This window comes from Equus quagga, chromosome 1 (genome assembly GCF_021613505.1).
Source record: "Equus quagga isolate Etosha38 chromosome 1, UCLA_HA_Equagga_1.0, whole genome shotgun sequence".
In the NCBI taxonomy this organism is placed as follows: domain Eukaryota; kingdom Metazoa; phylum Chordata; class Mammalia; order Perissodactyla; family Equidae; genus Equus; species Equus quagga.
Window position 1 is genome coordinate 16,373,429 of NC_060267.1, and position 23,158 is coordinate 16,396,586.

General features: G+C 54.3%; 2 protein-coding genes across 2 annotated transcripts; one reads left to right on the forward strand and one right to left on the reverse strand.

Moving 5' to 3' along the window:
- Positions 1–7,298: 7,298 nt before the first annotated feature.
- On the forward strand, positions 7,299–12,737 carry LOC124245711 (keratin, type II cuticular Hb1). The gene is made up of 9 exons (XM_046673371.1): positions 7,299–7,682; positions 8,392–8,600; positions 9,393–9,453; positions 10,226–10,321; positions 10,544–10,708; positions 10,903–11,028; positions 11,278–11,498; positions 11,766–11,797; positions 12,102–12,737. The coding sequence occupies exons 1-9, from the start codon at positions 7,314–7,316 to the stop codon at positions 12,344–12,346; spliced, it is 1,524 nt and encodes a 507-aa protein (XP_046529327.1). The 5' UTR covers positions 7,299–7,313; the 3' UTR covers positions 12,347–12,737.
- Positions 12,738–17,868: 5,131 nt separating this feature from the next.
- Positions 17,869–21,542, reverse strand: LOC124225853 (keratin, type II cuticular Hb6-like). Its single transcript, XM_046638593.1, has 6 exons — positions 21,528–21,542; positions 21,324–21,428; positions 19,587–19,807; positions 18,639–18,664; positions 18,167–18,190; positions 17,869–18,056 (listed from the first exon to the last, which is right to left on the reverse strand). Exons 1-6 carry the CDS (start codon positions 21,540–21,542, stop codon positions 17,869–17,871), a joined length of 579 nt encoding a protein of 192 aa, XP_046494549.1.
- Between the last annotated feature and the right edge of the window lie 1,616 nt (positions 21,543–23,158).

Genomic DNA, 23,158 nt, shown 5'->3' on the forward strand with positions numbered 1-23,158 from the left:
ACTCCTCTGGAAGATGGATTCAGCCTTCCCTCCCAGTGCCGCCTTGGAGAAGTACAGAGATGTGCACATGCTCTGTAAACTCCAGAGCACGGTGCAGATGCGCTGTACGGTAATCGTTAAGAAGCAGGAGGCTCTGTGGCAACACTTTTTTCAGGGTTCACACTGTGACCCACTAATGGGAGAAACCAGAATTTTATTTTAATGAAATAGATTAGAACAAAATCAAGTAGAGTAGAACAGAGAAGAAAATATCAGAGTGCATAATACATAGTAAGGATGTTGTTTCATGACCTTTTGTTTCAATTCAAAATGTGATGTGCACGTACGTGTGTACTTAGTCACTATGAAAAATTTTTCTTAATATGATTGAAACTAAAAATTTTAATGCATGGCCTATCAGTTAAGAACACAGACTTAGATTCCAGACTGCCTACCTCTGCCACTTTCTAGCTCTGTAAATTCGGGCAATTACTTAACATCTCTGTACCTCATTTCATGATTTATAAAATGGGGACAACTCATAAAGTTGTTGTAAGGATTAAAAGACTTAATCCACGTGAAGCATTTGGAACAGAGGCTGACACGCTGTAAGTGTGTAGCCATATCAGTAGTAGTTGTTGCCACTGCGATAGTTACAGTGACAGGCTTGATGGGGAGATACGTGTTACTATTATGGCTGTTGTTACCGCTGTTGTTGTTGCTGCTGTGGGTATATCTGCAGCTTTGGTGGAATATACCTACCCACATTCTTAAACCCCCCATGTACCATTCCCACTAATGCTACCTATCTTAAAGGACTAGTCAAAAGATTAAGCTAAATAATGCATAGACAATGCTTAACACGGTACCTGGCACACAGCACATCCTCAATAAATGTCATCTACTATTCTTTACCATGGGGCTCAGTCCGAAGGGTAGGGAGTAACTGAGACCTTTGGCCGTAGTTATTCCCTTTATCCTGGAAAAGAACCCAAAAACAAATCGCCTTCCTGATGTTCCCTCTCTAGCCCAGCTGTCCCAGGAAAGGCCCAGGGAGAATCTCTCCTCTTAGACAAAGAGAAAGTGTCACCAGTCCTTGGGCAGACACACTAGTGGATGAAAAGAGAAACTTGGACAATCCAAAAAGCCTGTCATAAGTTATTCACAAATTTATATTTTTTATTTGGCCTTAACAGGCCATCAGAAATCTTCAGTGATAAATCAATGGTATGCTCACTTATCTTGCTTTTTGCCTGATCCAAAAACCTCCTGATTTATCGGTAGCCAGGGGATACCATGAGGTTGAGGGTGGAGGATATGCCATTGATAATCCACACAAGTAAAATGGAACTCCAAAGACAGCAAGAGAAGGCAGGCTTTCACTGCCGCTAAACAGATGGAAGTTGGATTCGAGGAAGAACTTCCCAGAAGGAGGGCATGTAGTCATGGTTTCCTAAAGGAGCTTGCATTATGTCTCCCACTTAGGGAAGCTTTAAACAAAAGAGAAACACTATTCTGGAGTGGCCACCATGGATGTGGAGACAGGATGAACCAAAAGACCTTCAGAACTAGAGATCAGAGCTTCTTCTTTTAGCCCAAGTGGGTCTTGTTTCAAGGGATGCCTGGAAAGAACATTAGGAAGTTTAACATTAGGAAATTCTTCTTCAAGTCTCCCTTAGTCCATCTTGTTCCTGTAGAGGATATTATAGGCAGATTCTCCGAGATGGATGATGGGTTAGATGAGATAACATCTTCTTGGGGGATTCAGGGATTCTGTGACTGATGAGACCCTGCCTTATGCAGAACCCTGTCTTATTTTTGAAGGGAGGGAAACACAAAAGGAGGAAGAAGACATGGATCCTGGGGCTTCTGATCTGACCAGGAAGACAAACCCAAGTTCATGAGAAAAGCCAGAAGTCTGAACAGGACCGCTTTTCAGATGTGCCATCGGATGCTCAGGAATGCAATGCCTACTGACAGTGCCCATTCTGGGGCAATGTGAAATGCAGCTAGTCTGATGGGAAAGGCAAGAAAGGCTCCCTGGAAATAGTGAGGACTGGCTTCAGTAAGGAAGCAGGTGGGACAGTGTTGGTGCAAAAGAGTGCATGGAGATATTTCAGAAAGTGGACATTAAGGGCACCTGAAGGCCCTTACTGTAGGGGAGGAAATGGATCATGAGATGCTGTGATGGTGGAAAGGGAGAAAGGAAGTCAGTTGAGGCAGAGACATCAGAAGCAGGGCCAGTGTCATCTCTGGGATTCTGTTCCATGGCTGTGGGCCAGGAGGCAGTCTGTGGGGTCTGCATCTGGAGGGTACCAAAGCATCCACACCCCAGGCTTCAGGTATCCCAGGGGCTGTGCCCTTTGTAACTTTGCAGCTTATGCTTTCTGTTCATAGATAGCAGGTGCACGCCAGGTTCCAGTGAGGGAAACTGAGGGGTGAGGGAGTAGCTGTTTATACAACACTTGGACTGGTGATGAGGGAGTTGACCTCAGGTCCAGCCACCAGGCAGGGAAGTTGGGTTAGTGAGTTGAGGAAAGGCCCAAGTCAGAACCCTGCCTCCTCAGCCAAGACAGCCCAGGACACTAGCCAATTATCCATCCGAACTCTCCAGAGGACTCGTGGAGAGCCTGGGTGGGGATGAAGCCTGACTCAAGAGCTCCACCCCTGGTGAGGTCCATCCCACTAAACAGGCTAAGCCCCTGCACCTTCCCCAGCCCATGTCCATGTGCTGCCCCATGAGGGTCCATTGTTATAAAGCTGCATCTAAGGTTGCCCACTTCTTCAGGTAGGTCTACACCTTGTCCTCAGTGCTATGCCCCTTCCCCCGTCAACCTCCTCCTGCTCTGCTCTTCCACCCCTGGAGTGTCCCCCACCATTCTCCCCTGAGTCTTCTCCCCATGTTTCATTGACTCTCTCCCACTTCCTTCCTCCTCCCTCTGTCTCCTCCAATCTCTCCTTCCTCCCATTCTCCTCACCCCCTAGCCAGTCTCCATCCTTCTTCCAAGTGGCCCTAGAGGGTAATAGTCTAAGACCAAGCATCTTCTTCTTCCATTTTCCTTCAGATCTACCTCCCAGCCACTTCTCTCTTTCCTTCCCCAACCCTCCTCCCAGTCTCTACTGCCCCAAGCCCTCCAGGATTCTTGCCCTCATTGGCTGGCTTTGCCTACTACCTTGTCGTCACTCAGGTCAAAGACTTTGCTTTGGTCAAGGATGCATCTGCTCACTTCATCCTTCCTTCAGTCCCCAGCCAGGAATGTCACCCCACCCCACCCCACCCCACCCCCAGGAATGGTTGTCCTCTGGTCTGCTTCATCTGGTCCCCACCCCATCCTACCAGAAAGCTTTGCACAATTAACCACCAAGCTTTGATGGCTCCATTACTCAGCACTTAATATGCAGCTTGTATTCATTTCATTCATTCAACAAAAATTTGTTGAGTACCTACTATGTGCCAGGCCCTTGGAATAGACCCATGAACCAAGCGTCTATACCCATTGATGTGTTGTAGGGTTTGCATTTTTGTTCATGATCTGGTTATGTGTCCAGCTTGTCTTGTAGCACTGGAAGCTCAGCACGAACATGGGTGAGCTCTCCTCCATCCTCTGAACCCTGAAAGCACCATGAAGGGCATCACGTCATATGCAGACATTGCCTGCTGTGTGATATCTGTAATGAGGGCGAGTGGTGATGGATGAGAGTGCAATGGAATCAATTCATCCCTTGCACGGGGGTCAAACACACCAAGCTCTAAGTGCCAGCTCTGCCACTAACTACATGACCTGAGCAAGTCTCTAAACCTCCCTAGGCCTTGGGGTCCCCATCGGTAAAACAAGAATAATAACACCTGCCTCAGAGGGCAATTGTAAAAATTAAATGTATTAACGCATTTGGAGCTCTCAGTGTAGTATCTAGTAAAAGTAAGATGAACATCAGGAGACATTATTTTGTAAGTTTGGAAGAATATTCATAAAATAGCTTTCTACACTAAACATATATGACTTGCATAATTTTAAAAAATAACCATATACCCTAGAACAACTCTTGCATAAATGCATCAGAAGACATGGAAAAGAATGTTCATGTCAGCTCTGTCCGTAATACAAACCCTGGGAACAAGCATGAGGCCAGTGGAGCGGAAAGAGGAATATACTGCGGCGTAGCCGAACAATGAGTACAACCCACAGTGACAATGAAGACAACACAGCTACAGGAAACAACACCAAACCAAAGAAACCAGACAGGAAAGAACACACACAATAAGGTTCCATTTACGTGAAGTTCAAAAACTGGGACACTAAACAATGCGTGGTTTAGGTTTATGCATACATTGGTTTGTGCACAATCATGCAGACATGTGCTTACTAAAACTGTAAGGAAAAGCAAAGGAACGATTCAACACAAAATCCCAGAGGGGAGCCGTCCCTTGGCCAGGAGGGAAGGGGCTGTGATCAGAATGAGGCTCAGAGGAAGCTCCAACTTCCACGGATGTCCTATTTCTTCCTATAGGTGGTAGGCACACCACCTATCCATTCTTGAGGGTGTGTGTGTGACGTATTTCACAATAAAAACAATGTTAACCTCCATAAAGCTCGCATTGCCAGAGCCAAGACGGTAAAGGGGCAGTTCTGGCCAGCCCCCACCTCCCCCACCACAAGCTTTTTCATTCAAAGAAACCACACAGGCTGAATGTCCTTTCCGGTCTTCAACAATTAGCAGCAATTAACACCTGAAGTTTAACGACATGGGTCACATTTGAATTTTTTTGCACCTTGTTTTAAATTGCTTCTTGCTTCCTTAAAACTGCTTAGTAAGGGCCAGCCGTGGGTAATTAGCGCGTGTGTGCGGGGCGTTTTTACAAGGAGTTAGGCTGGGAGAGACGGCACCGCGCGTGCGAGATCACCTTGACTCAGCGCTTCTCAGGACACCAGCCAGCTGGGAGCCCAGGGCTCAACTGAGGCCAGTGCCCGGAATTGCAGGGAAGGTACAAAGGGCCTCGGAAGTGCTCGCCCAGTTCCCCAAACACATAAAGTGAGAGCAGGTGCCACTCCCTCCTCTGGGATGACCAGGTAGCTGACACAGTCCGTGACCCCCTGTCTGTCCTGTCACCAGGCTTTGCTCCAGAACGTTTTGCACAGAGACACAGCCCTGCCCTGAGCCCTCTCTTCTCTTCTCCTTTCTTCTCCTTCCCCACCAACCCCACCTGCTTCCTCTATCCCTAAGCTGCTCTGCCTGCCCTCCCCGTAAGGCACAGCAGCTAAAGGGGGCTGCCAACCACTCATTTCACTCCTCTTGTCTTCTCTTCCATTTAATTCAAACCCCTTACTTTACGGGATCTTTTTCCGGACCTGCTCCATTGGAGAGGGGGTGCTTTGTGGGTCAGCAGAACACAGTACGACTGATCAAGGTGCTTACAGTCAGCAGAGGTATACAGATAACTAAACTGCCATTTCCCATCCCCTCCCTTCAGGTCTCAGCCGCAGTGTCCTGTGATCCAACCCATGCCCCTCAGCCCCAGCCTCGCATTGCCCTTGTACCAAATCACGCCCCATTGGCCCCTCCCAGTTCTAACCGTCCCAGCCCCCTCTGACCCTGCCCATCTTCCTTAGACTGACTCTCCCCAATCCTGAATCCACAGATATCCCCTCCTAAACAACGTTCTCTACCCTCTTGAAATTTACCCTCTTGAAATTTTCCAAGGATTAGGAAATCCAGGGGTTGCCATAGCTTGTAGGCAAGAAGGCATTGCATCTCCTGGGCTCCACTCCTTACCAGCTGGGAGACTGTAGCTGAGTTATTTAACCTCTTGGAGCCTCAGTTTCCTCATCAGTAAAATGAGAATAGTGGTACATACTTCATATGGTTGATGCAAGAACTGGAGATCGTATATGGCATATAGCGATGATCACATAGTAGGTGTCCAGTGAAAAGCAAATATCCTCTTATTAAAATAGGACCCACATCTCCCTACAGAGGCCTATCCCATTGTAAAGAGAAATATGTATTCAAGCGAATCAGTGTGGCACCACCAACAGGACAACCTGACACTTTGTGATACAATAGGGGGTAATATAGCATTATTACGAAGTATTCTGCCCCACAATGTTTAAGTTAAACATCACCCGGCCTCTAGACCACTCTGGTCCATCCAACAGACACTTATGCTGTGGCGGAAACATTCTAGATCTGCGCTATCCGATCAGGAGGCCACCAGTCACGTGTGACTAGTGAGGATTTAAAATGCGGCTAGTGCACCTGCAGGATTCGATTTTTAATTTAATTTCAACTAATTTAAATTTAAATAGCCACTTGTGCCTATGGGCTTCATATTGAACAGCGCAGCTCTGGAATTCACTCCCAGTTTATGGAAAACACGAGGAATAGAGCCACAGGTTAACTCGCATAAAACCTATTTTTTAAAATTCTCAGGACAATTGGGAAAATGGAATATGGAGTGGGTAGTAAATGACTCTTTGGAATTGTTCATTTTCTTGCACGTGAAAATGGTGCTGTCCTTATGTTAGGAAACACACGCCGAGGTGTTTGAGGGTTACGCGCCACACTTTCTGTGACTGCCAGATGACCGGGCACATGTGAACGCAAAGGTGGCGGCGTGTGAACATCTGTTGACTCCAGGTATCGAGGGGGAACATCACCAGGTGTCTTTATACTGTTCTTTCAATTGTTCTATATGTTTGAAAACTCTCATAATAAAAGTTGAAAAAGCCATAAAACACAAATATTTAATAATCTGCTGGCTGCTGCCACAGTAGGAAAGTTCAGATGTTTTGATCAGCCCACTGGACCATTTGGGGATGAGGAAAATCCAGATTCGTGGTTTAGTAGCCTCTCGGCCACTACTGGAATGGAAACTTCTAGACGTTTTGCTAATATCTCAATCTTTCCTGGGTCCCCTCCCCACTCATCCCCTACACGAACACAGGTCCCCTTCTCCTGGCCCCACCCCCCCCCCCCCCCCCCCCCCCCCCGCTTGCCCTGCCCTTCTCCCAGCAAACCCTCAGATGCGTGAAAGTCCTGTTGGCGAGGCACTTTGAAGATGAAACATGCTGAGTCCCCGATGGCCCAGGGGTTGGCATCCTTTACACAGAGGAGGGTGCGGGCCACTCCACCATTAAAGCACATTCTAGAGAGGCACAGCCCGCCTAACCGCCCAAGCCTATAAAGCACAAATTGCCCCAACCCCATCGCAGAGCCCAGCCTGCTCAGATCCCAGCATAAATAGGACCGGGGCGCCGAGAGGAGCGTATTGGAGTTTCCAGCAAGACTCCAGACCTCACACCTTGTACTCTGCAACCCAAACCTCCAGAAGCACCATGGCCTGCGGATCAGGATTCAGCAGCCGCGCCTTCAGCTGCGTGTCGGCCTGCGGGCCCCGGCCCAGCCGCTGCTGCATCACGGCCGCCCCCTACCGCGGCGTCTCCTGCTACCGCGGACTCGCCGGCGGCTTCGGCAGCCGCAGCGTTTGTGGGGGCTTCCGCGCTGGCTCCTGCGGCCGCAGCTTCGGATACCGCTCTGGCGGCGTGTGCGGACCCAGCCCGCCCTGCATCACCACCGTGTCGGTCAACGAGAGCCTCCTGGCGCCCCTCAACCTGGAGATCGACCCCAACGCGCAGTGCGTGAAGCATGAGGAGAAGGAGCAGATCAAGATCCTCAACAACAGGTTTGCTGCCTTCATCGACAAGGTGGGTGTCCTTGATCACGCCTTTCCTGAACCTTCCCTTCCTGGGCTGTGCACTGAAGAGGTAGTCAGGGGCAGGAGGGATGTGGTCCAGGTGAGCTCCCAGTCTGATGGAAGAGATGGACACACATCCAGGACAGACAGACACAGAGATGAGTATAGGGCAGGGGCTCCTGATTTAATAGCACTGTTATTAAATACAATCTCTATCCAGACAGGCAGGGTCCCCACAGAGAGACAAGGACAAGGCTTGGCACTGCCTGTCAGAGGAGGAGGACGTACATGCACACAAGACACAAGAAATGCACATAAGAAATAGGAACAGGATAACAGGGTCACCTTTTGCTTGGGTATCCTTGATCACATCCTACCTGAAACATACCCACCACTCAGGATAGGCACTCAGGGCAGAGGAAGAGACCTCTACTGAGTCCTGACCACACCCACCTGGACTCATCAGGTCGGGATAACTCAATTTACCTGGAGTGGGACTGACCTTCCCGAGGCTCTTGCTCCCATCTCTAAGCTGGAAAATGGAGACATAGACCCAGTCAAGAAATCCAACAGTGGCCCTGTCTCTCACTGCCCAGCTCTGTCATCTCTGCGGAGCTCTGGGCTGGCAGTTTACCTTAAAGCAATCACCTCTCTCCCCCCAAAAATGCATTTGGGGCACCAGGAGCCATCTGACCTCTCCTCCCCACCCCAAATGGCAGGTGCGCTTCCTGGAGCAGCAGAACAAGCTGCTGGAGACCAAGTGGCAGCTCTACCAGAACCGCAAGTGCTGCGACAGCAACCTGGAGCCTCTGTTCAGTGGCTACATCGAGACGCTGCGGCGGGAGGCGGAGTGCGTGGAGGCCGACAGCGGGAGGTTGGCCTCGGAGCTCAACCACGTGCAGGAGGTGCTGGAGGGCTACAAGAAGAGGTGAGGCGGCCAGGAGGGATGCTGGGCCCAGGAAATGACTCAGGCTAAAGCCCAGCGGATTAGACACAAGAAGGATTTCCGAGCAGGGCGCATGGCCATGCAGGCCGGGGTAGGAGTGTGAGGCAGGGTCTCCTCATCGGTGCAGTTGTGGCCCAGCTGCCTGCCCCAGTGGTGGGCTGGGTTCCCCTGCTGCTCTCCCCGACTTCAGCCTTCTCTCCTCTGAGCCTGCTCACCTGGCAGCTGCCCCTGTGCTCTGTGGGAGGGCCTTCTGCCATCTCCCAGGCCTTCTTGTCCTGACCACTAGGTTCCAACCATGGCCCCTGGACCCAATGTGAGCATCTGGTCCCTCAGGGCTGCCAGGTCCTAGAGCTCTGGGGGATCCCACTGCCAAGGGTGCTGAGTGCTGATGGCCGATGGGTCTCATAGGCCCCCACACCTGAGTCAAGATGGACCCCAGAGGAGGGGAGGCGGGGCCTCAGCGCCCCAGAGCTGGTGCTGTCCACTCCTGCATGGGGCTGGGTGCTGAGGCTTATCCGCCTCCTGAGGGGAACTCAGAGCAGCTTTGGGAACAGGGCTGTGAGGTCCCAGAAGATTAGCCACTCAAGCCTTCTCGGTGGAGAAAGAATAACAGACACACCCCAGTCCAAGCAGGAAGGACCCGGCAGGGCTGCCAGGAGCCAGCTGTGTTGAGGGGCAGGGGGTCCTGACACTTCCCCCTTCCCTGGGATGAGTGGAGGGGGTCGGGGAGACCCGCCCTGCTGTGACCCCCGTCTCTGCCCTCTTGTGCCTCAGGTATGAGGAGGAAGTTTCTCTGAGAGCAACAGCCGAGAATGAGTTTGTGGCTCTGAAGAAGGTGGGTAACGTGGGATGGGCGGGCACAGACACGAGGGCTCTCGGAGTGACAGGCTCTGCTAGGGGAGACCCAGGGCCGCCACCTCAGTGTGGGGCGCAGGGCCCTCGCCACCTCAGGATGGCAAATCCCCAGAGATCAGGTCCCGGAAGGCACGTCCAGGGCTTTGACAAAGGGCTGTAACCTTGGAATATCCGCTAGCACCCGGCCCTGGGGCAGGGACACGGCTGGGTCGCCCCCTGGATGTCCTGCTCTGCCTCCGAGTTTGTGGTCTGTGGCTGGGGTCCACACACGGGCACGGCAGCTTCAGTCTCTCTGTGGAGGGACAGGGTCCTGTCTAGCTCTGTGGCAAGTCTGACCAAGAGCAGGGCCACAGTGCCAGGGTTTGGGGCGGATGGAGCAGAGCCATGGGGCAAGCGGCAGTCTTGGAGGACTGTGGGGGACAGGGAAGGGTCAAGGTGGCCGAGATGGGGAGTCAGTCTGGCAGGCTTCCTGGAAGAGGGGAGGGTAAAAAGGAGAGGTGGGGGGGGCAAGGTGGTCGGGGGGGGGGGGGGGAAAGGCTGGTGGCCCATCTCCAAGGCACCAGGGTCTGTTCTTAGAAGGGGAGGAGGTGGGGAGGCCCGTCCTGGAGGTGGGAAGGTGTGGAGATGGGATGGGAATGGGAACACTGGGGAATCCTTTCCCCCTGGCCTCCACGGAATGGGTGGGAAGAGAGGAGTTTGGGGTGACGATCACCAGGGCTCCACTGAGCTCAAAGGGCCCCCCACCTTCCTAGGACGTGGACTGCGCCTACCTCCGCAAGTCGGACCTGGAGGCCAATGTGGAGGCGCTGACCCAGGAGATCGACTTCCTACGGCGACTGTATGAGGAGGTGAGGGCGTGTGGTCCAGGTAGAAATCAGGCAGCCGGCCTGGAAGAGAGGCCTTTGGTCTGGGACTGGAGGTGGATGGCATCTGGGCAGGGGTGGCCATCCATGAGGCTGTCAGAGGGCACAGGGGCTGGAGCCCCGGGAAGGGCTGAGAAGACTGCATATAGGCTGGTAGGGGAGGCTGTGTGAGCAATTCCTTCCACCCACTGCCCCCACCATCTGCAGGAGATCCGTGTCCTTCAAGCCCACATCTCAGACACTTCGGTCATCGTCAAGATGGACAACAGCCGGGAACTGAACATGGACAACATCCTGGCCGAGATCAAGGCTCAGTACGATGACATCGCCAACCGCAGCCGGGCTGAGGCGGAGTCCTGGTACCGCAGCAAGGTGAGTGGCACAGAGCACCTGCCTCCTGACATGGCCGTGGGAGGGATGTGAGGTGTATATTAGCAAGGCAGGGCAGGGCTGCCACGTATGGTTGCACAGGTTGAGCACTGTACAACCTGCACTATCATCGCTGGTGTCCTGAATGGACGGGATGTCCCATCCCGAGCCTCAGGAGTCTCTCTGCCTCCCCCCAGTGTGAGGAGATAAAGGCCACAGTGGTCCGGCACGGAGAGACCCTGCGTCGCACCAAGGAGGAGATCAACGAGCTGAACCGCCTGATCCAGAGGCTTACCGCCGAGATCGAGAATGCCAAGAGCCAGGTAATGCTCGTTTGGGGCCTACCTGGGTCCCTCCGACAGTGTGTGCCCCATGTGGATCTCGCCATTCATCCCCCAGCCCATGTGCATGAGTAGGGTCCCTGGTTGTAGTCACTCAGGGAGACCCAGGGGATATGGCAAGAGGCCTGTTCCTGGGGTGTTCCCAGCTGGGTAGGAGGCCTGGACACATGCAGGAAATGGACAGAGAGACCCAGGGACCACAACCCACCCTGTTCTCTTCTGGGTCCCCAGAACTCCAAGCTGGAGGTGGCTGTGAGCCAGGCTGAGCAGCAGGGCGAGGCGGCCCTCAGCGACGCCAAGTGCAAGCTGGCCGGGCTGGAGGAGGCCCTGCAGAAGGCCAAGCAGGACATGGCCTGCCTGCTCAGGGAGTACCAGGAGGTGATGAATGCCAAGCTGGGCCTGGACATCGAGATCGCCACCTACAGGCGCCTGCTGGAGGGCGAGGAGCAGAGGTGGGGCCCAACCCACCCTGGCCCTGAGCTGCCCCTTCCTGCCCCTTGAACTAAGGCCACCCTTTCTCCTGGCTCAGCAGTGCCAGCGGTCTGGGACAAACGTATTACAGATCACTCTTGGGGAGACCGCAGTTTGGGAGGGCCCCTCCCTCAGACCCTCTGCTCCTGCAGTATTGACCTCCTGTGGGCGAGCCCCCGGGGATTTGTGGTGCTCTGTCTGCAGCTCTGGGGAGCCACTAACGTTGCCTTTTTCTCCTTCCCTGTCAGGCTGTGTGAAGGCGTTGGGGCTGTGAATGTCTGTGAGTAGCACGGGCCCTATGTGGACGGATTACTCCCTTCCCGGAAGGGATGGGGGAGTCCGGGAGGAGGGGTTTCCCTGAAACCTAACTATGAAAGAGTGGGTTGACCTCCCAGAAGGAGGGATTTGGGGTCAGCGAGCAGGAAAACCCACAGCTTTGGGGCTAAATGGACCTAGAGTGGTCAAGTAAAGATGCTCCTTACTTTTAAAACCCAGCACTCAGGGCCTGGGGAGGGGCATCGTCAGGGAAGCGGGATGACTCGCCCCCCAGAATTTTGACTCAGCGGGGTCTCTGGCGTTCGCAGCTGTCAGCAGCTCCCGGGGCGGGGTCGTCTGCGGGGACCTCTGCGTGTCGGGCTCCCGGCCTGTGACGGGCAGCGTCTGCAGCGCCCCCTGCACCGGGAACCTGGCGGTGAGCACCGGCCTGTGCGCCCCCTGCGCGCCCTGCAACTCCATCACGTCCTGTGGCCTGGGCACCGGCGGCGTGGGCTCCTGCGGCATCAGCTCCTGCGGCGTGGGCTCCTACGCCAGCAGCTGCCGTAAATGTTAGCCGCCCCAGCTCAAACCCCCGGCCCAGGCATCTCCCCTACGCAGCCTGGCCCGGCCCGCCCCGCCTGGTCCAGCCCCGCCCATGCCCGGGCGGAGCAGGCACTCCGCTACTTCCCTCGCGCTTTGAAAGGCCCGCCCCACTCCTGGCCTCTCACGTCTACTTGCGATCCCCTTTTCCTCCGTCTGCCTCTTTCTGCTGGGAAGGGCTACCCCAGAAAGAAGTCCCTTTGGCGCACGCAGGAAGGGAGCTGCGGCGCAGAGAGGACCAGGCTGCCGTGCAGAGAGGACCAGGCTGCCGTGGGGCCAATAGCCAGAAACCCCCAGCCTTTTCCTTTCCTCGTCTGCCGTGTCCGTCTCTGTCTGTTTCCAATAAATCAATGTAGCCAACCCTGCGCCTTGTCTGCACCTCTGTTATCTTCCTCAAGGGTCGCGGTTTGGGAGGGTCCCCAAAGTCACAAGAAGCAGAAAAAGGCCTAGTCTGGGGTCTCCAGGACGGTCCTCCGTCCCTGGGGTCACAGCAGTCTCAGATTTAGCCAAGAGTTGTGCTGGGCCCCCACAAGATGTGATTTTGTCCACCCCACCTTCATGATACATCTCTCAGATGGAGCTCAGACACAGGTGGCTGCTGGGCCTGACTGACACTGAGGTCACTGGTGCAGCTGGGGGACCCTGAATGCCACTCCAGTGCTCGCTTCACTAAACCACAGCTGCCTCCCAGAAAACATCCCTGTGCCCAACTGCCAACTGATGGATCACAAAAATTTGATTCACCAGTCACTCCAAGCTTAAGGAAACATCACTCAATGCTTCGTGGGGGAGACTCACGCCTGAGTAATTTATGAGAATTCTTTAAGGGGTAAATACGTGAACATGACAAACTTTCAGAAAGCCTTTGATGCCGCTACCTTTTTTTTTAATGGAGTCCTTTGGGGGTTTGGGGGCCTGCCATAGCTGATACATTACCCCCGAAGATAGAAAACAGCATGCAGCAAGAAGATGATGTGGCGTAGAGGTGAGCACCCGGGCTCTGGAGCCAGACTGCTGGGGTCCGAACTGGGCTCTGTTTCTTCCTAGCTGAGTGACCTTGAGCATTTACTTACCCTCTCTGTGCCTCAGTTTCCGCATGTCTAAATTGAGAATGATAAGAGCACTTACCTCATAGCGCTGATGGGAGGGTTAAGGAATTTCACATCATAACATGCTTCTTGCCTGCCACAAAATAACCACAATATGTGTTTCTCGTTAGTTGTATTCTTCTTCAGAATATAAAGTAGCAATCCCTCCAGGGACACGGCTGTGGCCTGCCTCTCTTTACACTTATATCTGTGATCAGAGAGAACTCTCCACGTCTTCCAGGGCCATGGAGCTCCTCCATGCAGGGAACTGTTGTCCCCCCCAGCCCCCCACACGCACACACATATTGAAAAGGCCCTTACAAGTGGCGGTGGGAGTAGGGAGATGGTCCCTCAGCTTCACTATGGGCCAAGGCGAGTCCCCCAACATACATCTGGACAGCGGGGTGAATCTCCACACTTCCAGTCCCAGGCCCAGAAAACTGGAGCAGAAATGTGAGCCCTCAGGGCAATGGAAATAATTAAGAATATTTAGAGACCAGAAGCCAGTGGTTTGAAAAGACAAGGGCTCTTTGAAGGGACAGGACCAATCCCTGTTCTCCTGGCCACCAACCTGGCCCTCCACCCCCGTGATGGAATTCTGAGCAGGACAGAGCCCTGGGAGAGTTCCAGAGTGTGCCACTGTTCTAGCCAGCCCTCTGTGCTGTGACGCCACACAGCTCAGAAGCAGCCCCATCAGGAGTCCGGACCTGAGGCCCAGGCACCCGCTCCATCCCTCCATCCCTCCCCAGCTCGGAAGGCACCAGCTCGAGGGACTTCTCAGCTCTGCCAACTGACCCCTCCCTTCCCGTCTCACTGGTCTCATCAGCCCAGCTGGGCCTTGATGACCTGCCTCCTCCACTCTCTCACCCTCCCTCCAGCTCTGAACCTTCTCCTCTTTCCTGCTCCAGAGCCACAATCCTCACCTCCCTCTAGGCTCCCACTCCTGGACAGGCTCAGGTGAGGGGCAAGGGGGAGTGATTTAACACACAATGCCCACGATGCAGAACAGGGAGGAAATGAACACCTTGCTGTGTGTCCTTTAGCAAGCACTTCCCCTCTCTGAGCCTTAGTGTATTCATAAGTGAGAAAAAAATGTTTGGACCGGATGGCTGCTAAGGTCCCTTACCAATTGAAAGCTCCCTTCTTCTGCTGGAGACGGGGGACAGGATTAGGAGCTGGAGGGAAGCAGGGAGCTTGGGCACCATGCAGCTGCGCTGGGTGCACACTGTCGGCATCTTCATTCTGCACAGCTCTGTCTCTGGGCAGCTGTCTGTGAGCGGAACAGCAGGATTGGACCCGGGTGTGCACACATCTCTGGGCATCTGTGTGGAAACACATATGTGTGAGTGCCGGAGGGTTTCTCGACATGTGATTATATGTGTGAATGTGTGTCTGCTGGGTAGACATGCTGAAGAGAGGAGTTTTGTGGGTACGTGTGGACGTGAGTGCAATGTGGGTGCACAAGTGGACTCATGTGCTGCTGAGGTGGGGTCACGGATAGAGAACTGGGCTGAGGTGAGACTGGTGATGGGCGGGTGCTGCTGGCTGTCACACTGGGGAGGTGCCCTCTGGCTAGGGGCCCGAGCTCTAGCCCCGGGCTCACCTACCCACCCCCACTGCTTTATGGGCACTCCAGCTCCAGTGGGGCCAGAGGAAGGCCAGTTGGCCTTGGACTTTGTAACGCCTTCTTCAAAGGTAGTCAAAACCCTTGCCCAGAACTCCAGTGAGTGAAATGTTAATTACATTTAGATAGCTCTTATTATGTTTAAGCACTCTGCCTACAGTAATATATTTAATTCTCAAACTGCCCTGTGACGGGTCCCATTCTTACTTTACAGATCAACTGTAGTGCAGAGAGGTTAAGCCAGGAGGAAAAGGAAAAAGGATAAATGAATCTTCACCAGTAAGAGCTGCGGGAGGGCGGGACTGGGGCCCGGAAACAGGGGAAGAGTTGGGCCAAGGTAACAGCAAATGGGGAACAGAATCCGACCCTTCCTTCCTCAGTCCAGGCGGGCCTGGTTAATACATCGCAGATGAAACTGCAACAGGAGGATGACAATTAGACTCATCAAGAGACTCCCATGGGGTTTCCATAGGGTGAGACACGTTAATGGTGAAAGAAGAGGGCCCAACACGTCCAAGGACAGGCCAACAGGACCGCAGGGCCCAGCCCCGTTCACCTCTAGGCCTGGAGATGGACGGATGAGCAGTCACTGGCCTCGAGGGGCGTCCATCAATGGACTTGAAGTTGCCTCCATCACTTTTAAGTGTATTAAGTGTGAGGCAGGCATGGGGAGCCGACAGATGGTTCACCCCTTCTGGTCCTCCTCCTGCTGAGAAGCCACGACCGAACGGTGACAACTCTTTCCCTTCAGAAGTCACCCACTCACAAAGTTTGTAAATGGGCTGGTGACTGACTCTCCATAAATGCACCATAAATAGCAGTTCTCTCCCTCCCCGGGCTGGAATGTGGCCCAGGGCCAGGGGAGCCACTCAGAGAATCTGTCCCCAAACCACAAACATTGCTGGTGGCCCACGTGGCCCTGGCCCAGCAAGAGTCTCAAATCCCACAGCCCTTGGGATCTCCCGGACCGACCTCAGGCTCGGGATTGGGAAAAGGAAAACGTAGGCGGCCAGCCCTGGGTGAGAGCTGCTGCGGAAGGCTCACCATAACCCTCCCGACAACTCCTAGTGGTATTCTCCCTGTGCACAAAGTTCCTTCTCTGACATGACCAGCACAGCAGGAGCAGAAAAAACCTGACCTTGAAAATCAGAGAATGTCGTTACCTCCCAGCAAAATGTGGGAACTGGAGCCCGACCGACAAGTCCTACAGAGGGTGGCCCTGCTTTCAGGCAGTGCTAGCATTGGGACGGTTGGTAAGAATGTTTACACAGTTGCTGTCGCCCAGGATTGATCAAACAGGGCTGATGCGTGAGTCCTGTGGGGCCGTGTCCCCGACCCTTCAAGGTGGGTGGCAGCCTGCCAGCCAAGTTTGGGTCACATTCCTCTTGCATGAGACTGCTCTGTTTACCAGGAAGGGGGCCTTTGGGATACCTGTTCTCCGGGCAGGGACCCAGGAGAACACAGCAGACACCCTGGCTCTAGCATACCTTAAAAGGTAAACCCAGGGCGTCTGGCCAATGATGTACCTTAGCCCCACCCAGGGACATGGAAAGCAGTAGCCATTGTTCCCCGGATGTGTGGATGATGTAATCCTTTGTGCAACAGAAAAGAATGTGAGCTCACTGAACCGAGGCTTCTCCAGGGCCTATGTGGCAAGGAAAGAGCCCGGAAACCCAGCCCTTCGCTGGCCATCCCACTCCCCAAACTGGCCTGTCTTCTGCCCCCGAAAGTCCAGTGGCCACGTGAAAACTCAGACCAAACTACGCAATAGCCCTGAGAGCAGAGGCAGAGCCAGAATCGCCGTCTGACTCCAACGCCCACGTTTTCCTCCACCATAGCTGGTTAGTAGGTTGTTCCCAGCAAACCATCAGATCACCTTTAAACTAGAACTCGGGCCTTAGCCACCTGACCGTGTTCATCTCCCCCAGCCCCAATCCCGCCAGGGCCATCTCCCCCAGGGCCTGTCCACAAGTGCCCCTGGCCAGCCGTCCAAGGCTCGTCCTCCTCCGCATCCCACTCTCTTCTCCTGGTCTGTCTCCTTGTGTAGGGCCTGCCTCCCGCCAGGAACGTCTGCCCCAGATGGCCAGGATTAGAGTGTGGTCTCACTCACCGAGTGCTCTGACCCTCAGAGGGCTTTCAATAAGTATTTCTAGAGGGAGTAAGTGAATGAATGAATGCAGTTCTCAGCTCCTCAGCTGACTGCAGACCCCAGACTAGGGGACAAGCAGACCCTCTGCATGAATTAACCCTTCTGTGGCTTTCACGAGGGCCCTCTGATCACATCCCCTCCCCACCTTGGATCCTAGTTCTGTAATATCACCATAAACTGAAGTCATGCGGACCCACACACCATAAGGGGAGGGCGGCTTCTTGGTAGTGTTGTCGCCGCCCCAAGTCTGGCCAGCTTTGTCTTTGCTTCCCAATAGCATAAGGAACCAGGCACAAGCAGGCTGGCGGCTCAGTCCACTACAGAACTTTTTATTGCAAAGGAGGAGTCCCAGGAAAAGAGGGATGGGGCAGTTCAGAGGGGCAGAGGGCTGGGCGCAGATAAGCCACAAGCCAGGCCTCCCGAGGATCACAGCATCCAGGCGCTCTCCGCCTTGGGGACGGGTCTGTCACCGACCAGGAATCTACATTCCAAGACCTTACGCTCCAGGGTGGGGTACAAAAGGCAGAGGTGAGGGGAGGGCCAGATCCGTGGGAGGGGGCGTCTGAGACACAGGGCCAAGTCTTCAGGAGCAGAAGCGAGGGTTCCTTGACTTCTCCGGGGCGGGGCAAGAGGGCTTAGCATCCGCGGGGGCCGGTGCAGCTGAAGGCCCCGACACAGCCGGGGGAGCCGCAGAGCGCGCAGCCGCCGCCAGGGGCGCTCGTCTCCAGGGAGCCCGCGCCAGGCGGCGGCGGCGGCGGCGGCGGCGGCGGGGGGGCCGCGCCCGCGGCAGAGCCAGGCCCGCAGGTGGGGGCGCTGCCCAGGGCTGAGCGGAGAGCGGCTGTTGGAGGGAGGAAACGCCCTCTTCCCATCGCCCCGCCCCCATTCAGCCCCAGAAGGCAGACAGACTCCTCCCCCGGGGGCAGATGCACTGACCCTCCTCCCCGCCAGGAGACAAACCTGCAAACTCGCTAAAGAAATAGACACACAGACCCCTTCCCCCAAGAAACAGACTCAAGAATCCCCCCTCCTTGAAGTCAGACACGCAGATTCTCCCCATCCGAGAATAAAACAGTCTCTTTTACAGGATAAAGCCACAGAACTTCCTCCTACACCCCAGGACAAACAGACAGAACCTCCCCCGACGAAGAACAGACCACAGGACCCCTCCCCCCAACACCTGTGAAAACAAAGAATCATCCCCAAGAGAAGAAACGGCCCCCCACCAAAGGGAGACGCCCAGAGGAAGCAGCCCCAAGAAGTGCTGGGTGGTGGGTCCAGGGAAGCCACAAGCCCTTCCCAAGAAGATGCACGCGGGGGCGGGGGGGGGGGGGGGGGGGGGGGGGTGAGGGGGGCGTCGAGATTTACCCCTCTAACCAAGTCACACCTCTTATTTACTTACTGACACTCCCGGTCCCAAATCCCAGACCAAGCCTGCGGGGAGAAGGAGGAAGCAGTGAGTGCCTCTGACTGCTAGGCAGAATATCCTCCTCCACGACAGAACCCTCCCGGCCCTCTGCAGACCCGCAGAGCTCTCCATCCTGCACCTCCTTACTGCTCTCGGATCCCCACACCTCTTTGAAGTAAAGACTCCTTCTGGACCTTTAAACTCAGTCCTTCCTGCTTTCAATTCAATAACTCTCCCCTTTATTGATGACTTCTTGGAAGAGGGAGAAGGCAACGCATCTACACTTTCTTTGGCCTCAACATCTTGAAAGGAGAGACCATGGTGGGGAGAGGGAGGAGCATTTTAAAGGAGACCACAGAGAAGAGAGCTCAATTATCTGAAGAATATCGTTCAAGCCTCAGCCAATCACTTTCTACCTGCGTGTCCTTGAGGTGGTCCTCTATCCTCTGAGACTCAGTTTCCTCATCTGTAAAATGGGGATAGTAGCCCTCCCAGGGTTTTTGTGGGGGTGAGTAAACGTGGGAGGTAATGAATGCAGCATGCCTGTTGCGTGGTGGGCTCCCTCTCCCTCCCCTCCGCCTGGTGTAAGCATCTGGAGGCTGTGGGGAGAGGGGCAGAGTTGAGAGGAAGGCACTCTACCCTGGGGACCTTACTCCACTGGCTGGGTCTTGGTCCCTGAAGCTGTCTTGATGGACACACTGGCCCCTGCTCTCTGATCCTGGGAGTGAATGACTTTATGAGTCTCCCCATCCCAGGGGCCAAGGGTGCTCACTAGCTGGGACCTTTCCAGAGGGCTGTAAGAGGGTAGGAAAAAACAGGCTCCGGGAGAACGAATCCCTGGATGCCCGGTCTCCCTCTCCCCACCCCTCCCCAGCTGGTGAGGACCCAGGTGGGGACCTCCCTGTGTCCCTGCCTTCCTCGCTGTCCAGGGCACTGCCCAGCCCTCACCGGCTCTCCTCGCCCTCCAGCAGCTTGCGGTAGGTGGCGATCTCGAAGTCAAGGCCCAGCTTGACGATCATCAGCTCCTGGTACTCGCGCAGCTGCCGTACCATGTCCTGCTTGGCCCGCTGCAGAGCGGCCTCCAGCCAGGCCAGCTTGCCCTTGGCGCTGCCGGAGGCACCTTCCTCCTGCAGAGCAGGCGAGTCCTTGGCTGTCTCAAGTTCGCAGGGCTGGGGGCGAAGGGAAGACCGTGGACAGAAGGACATCCTTGGCCCCCATGCCCCTCCCCTCAAGGATCCAGACCTTTCTCAGAGGCTGGAGGGCCAAGGAGGCATTAGAGAGCATTGTGAGGAGGGAGCACGCCTGTTCGGAAACGTGGGTTTAAATGTGTACCCCGCTCCCAGGGTGAAGATTTGGGGCCGGACATCTGGGACAGCTGAGAGAAAGCTTTTTACATCCAGTGTGGCGACACTTCTAATGTGAGCTCGGATCAGGAAGCATCAAATTCCCCTTAGCACGTAATGCACTGGGATTACGGTTTCATCAGAGAAACTAACAGGAGGAATATCCTTTCCTCGCAGGAAACTCTAATGTGTAGTCTCTGGGGAAAATGATAATAATAAGTGCTTGCCTTAGTGAGGAGTGCTTGCTGCTTAGGGACCCAGGGGGGAATGAGCGCAGCTGTGGCTGGTGGGAGACTGAACCACGTTGGGCCCACCCACTCACACTGCCGCCCCAGAACCTGAACAGCTTGTCCCTTCTCGAAGTCATTACTTCTGGAGAAGCGAGAGGCCCCCAAATATCCCTCAGTGCCTGAGACACTTGTAACTGCAGAAAGCAAGACAGACCGACAGGGAACAGAACCCTTTCCCTCTGCAGGCCGGAGCGTGGCCAGGGGCTGGACGGAGAGGGCGGCTGAGGAGGGAAGCATTCCTGCGGGAAGCTCTCTCCGAAGACCTAAAGCCTGAGTCGTGAACACAAACATCTGCAGACGCCTGGCTGGGGGCGCCAAATGTTAAATATAATCAACAGTGTCCAGTTCCACAAGGAGAGATACACGCTCCCATTTTCCTGAGACTGCTGGAACCTCTCTCATGTTTTCGGTCTTTCATTTCTTTGCTTTAGATAGAGACAGAGGTTCAGCACCTTTTCTCTTTCAAGGGGATAGTAAACGGCCCAGAACCCTCTGCCTCGGTGTCAAAAGAGGCAATACGGACTGGTGGGGACTGTGGCATACACAGGAGCATATCCTCCTGTGAAGACGACAGAGAAGGTAGAGTCCTCTCTTCCCCAGCCAAATACTACCATGTGGGATCATAGTTTAATAGTGCCAGATCTGCACATTTTTCAAGAGAACCCAAAAAACTGGAGTTCTAGGTAAAATCTTTTAAGTTCTGAAGATGGGCTCAAATTTAATGCTGTGTAAGATAAACAAAACACACAGGCATAAAAATGTACATACACATAAAAAACGATATAGAAACAAGCATACATATTCATCCCTATTTACCCACATGGCAATTACTTACCCACGTGAAATACAGAGTCCTAGACAATGTAAGCCTGCCAGGCACCTGCAGCCACACTCCTGTTTGCCCAGACACTCACAACGAGAAACTCTGTCCATCGATTCCGAAGGAAGGGGGAGACGTCCAGTCTAGTTGTCACGAACAGTGGACACACCCCCCACCGTCAGCCCTCTGCCGCCCCTGCTCCCACCCTCACCTGACTCTTGGCGCCGTCCACCTCCACAGTCAGCCGCTGGATGGCCTGGTTGAGTCTGTTCAGCTCCTCCTTGCTGTGCCTCAGGCTCTGCGCGTGTTTCTGCACGGTCGCCTTTATCTCCTCACACTGTGGGGTGGGGGCAGCAGAGTAGGGGGGAGGCTCAGGGAGATGAGGGGAGCAGACAAGGGTGCTCGAATGAGGCCGCTAGGCAGTTCCAGTGCCCACCCATCCGCCTTCCATCACGGGCAGGTCATCTAACTCCTCTGGGCCTCTCTTTTCTCCATCTGTAAAATGGGGATGGTAATCTTCCCCATCCCCAAGGGTGGTTGAGAGAATGAAATGCGCTTGTGTTGTGCCAGTGGTGGGTGCTCCACCAGGCCTGGGGACGCCAGAGGGAGCGTGGAGTCCGGCACAAAGGCAACAAGGCAGAGCAGCAATCTGTTTAATCGAGGCTTCGGACTCAGATCGCACAGGGTTTATCCCAGTAACAGGGTTAGTTAAACTCTAGGAAATCACTTATCCTCCCTTCATCACACAGGATCATCTAAATTAACACAAAAAGCATTTAATAAAATTCAACAATTCCTAATTTTAAAATACTTTTAAAAATCTAAGAGTGTGAAGAAACTTCCTTAACTTGATGAATGCTCTTAATCAGTGACGGGGATCCAAATTCTGGATTCTTCCCCAAACCAAAGGCCATTATGGGAAGTGCTGTCCACAGGGACAAAATCAGAGGGCCTTTTCCCTCCCTGCGTCTTGTCCCCACATGCCAGCACATGACCAGCCTGGGCACAGTAACTGACACTGGCACAGCCTCATGCTGTCCTGTCATTTACCTCCACCATCTCCTGGGGCCCCACGACCACCCGTGAAATAGGCCAGGTAGGTGTTGCTGCCTCCCTTATGTTTCCCTGGGCAAGCTGATGCTCATGGCATCTGCCGTGCAAAGGACTAAGGACCCAGAGGGACGTGAGTGGCCCTGCTGTTCAACGGCTGAGCCGGACTGCATCTTAAGCCCACGCTTTTTGCTCTACACCCTGAGAGACATAATGTCACACACACACTTCAATGCAGAGAATAGGAACTGCTCATGTCAGCCCAGTGCAAGTTTCTTTCCAAGGCAGACAGGGTGTGGGGCAACGGATATGAACAGACTGCAAAACGTCATCTCCTGCCACTCTCTGCCCTATTCCCACCGCCCGCGCTCTCCTGCTCCCATTCCCAGAGGCTGTAGACACAGCAGACAAGCTTGTGCCTGGCTGGGGCCAACAGATCTAGGTAGAGTCCAAGACGCCTCCCCCGCTGTGAGCCCGTCAGCCACGTGGACGAGTCTCACCATGATGAAGGGAGCTGCGGTCTGCTCGACGCCTTCTGTGAGCACCTAAGTCCAGCTGCAGCCCGAGGAGCTCCCAGAATCCTCACCTCTGAGGACCAGGCCTCTCCTTTCTGGGGGCTTTGTGACCTCACCTTGTTACAATTGCAGAGTTCTGACCGTGGGTGGAAGGGGCCCTTCTGTGAGCCCAGAAGAGAAAGTGGAGGTCCCTGGGCTGGAATGGGCCTTGAAGGAAGGAGAAGGTAGGGGGAAGACAGGTACTTCAGGTAGGGGAAATGTGTGGAACAGAGGAACTTGGGCTTGTGGAATGGGCAGTGGGGAGCCACAGAAGGTGCTTGAGGAGGTCAGTCGCCTGGTGTGAAATGCAATTTAGGAAGGCCTGTCTGGTAGCAATGTGGAAGATGGACAGGAGGGAGAGAACCTGGGCCTGGGGACTCCAGTTCCAAGACTAGGTAGGAAATCTGGGATGATGACTCTGAACTGAAGGAGTATCCAGGGACAGAGAGCTCAAGCTGCTGTC

Coding starts and splice junctions, on each gene's coding strand:
- LOC124245711 (XM_046673371.1), top strand. CDS start 7,314: ATGGCCTGCGGATCAGGATTCAGCAGCCGCGCCTTCAGCTGCGTGTCG. Junction 10,322..10,543: donor TACGGCGACTGTATGAGGAG/GTGAGGGCGTGT, acceptor CACCATCTGCAG/GAGATCCGTGTCCTTCAAGC. Junction 11,798..12,101: donor CGTTGGGGCTGTGAATGTCT/GTGAGTAGCACG, acceptor TGGCGTTCGCAG/CTGTCAGCAGCTCCCGGGGC.
- LOC124225853 (XM_046638593.1), bottom strand. Junction 19,808..21,323: donor TCCAGCGGCTGACTGTGGAG/GTGGACGGCGCC, acceptor CTTCGCCCCCAG/CCCTGCGAACTTGAGACAGC. Junction 18,191..18,638: donor TCTGGGATTTGGGACCGGGA/GTGTCAGTAAGT, acceptor GCGAGTTTGCAG/GTTTGTCTCCTGGCGGGGAG.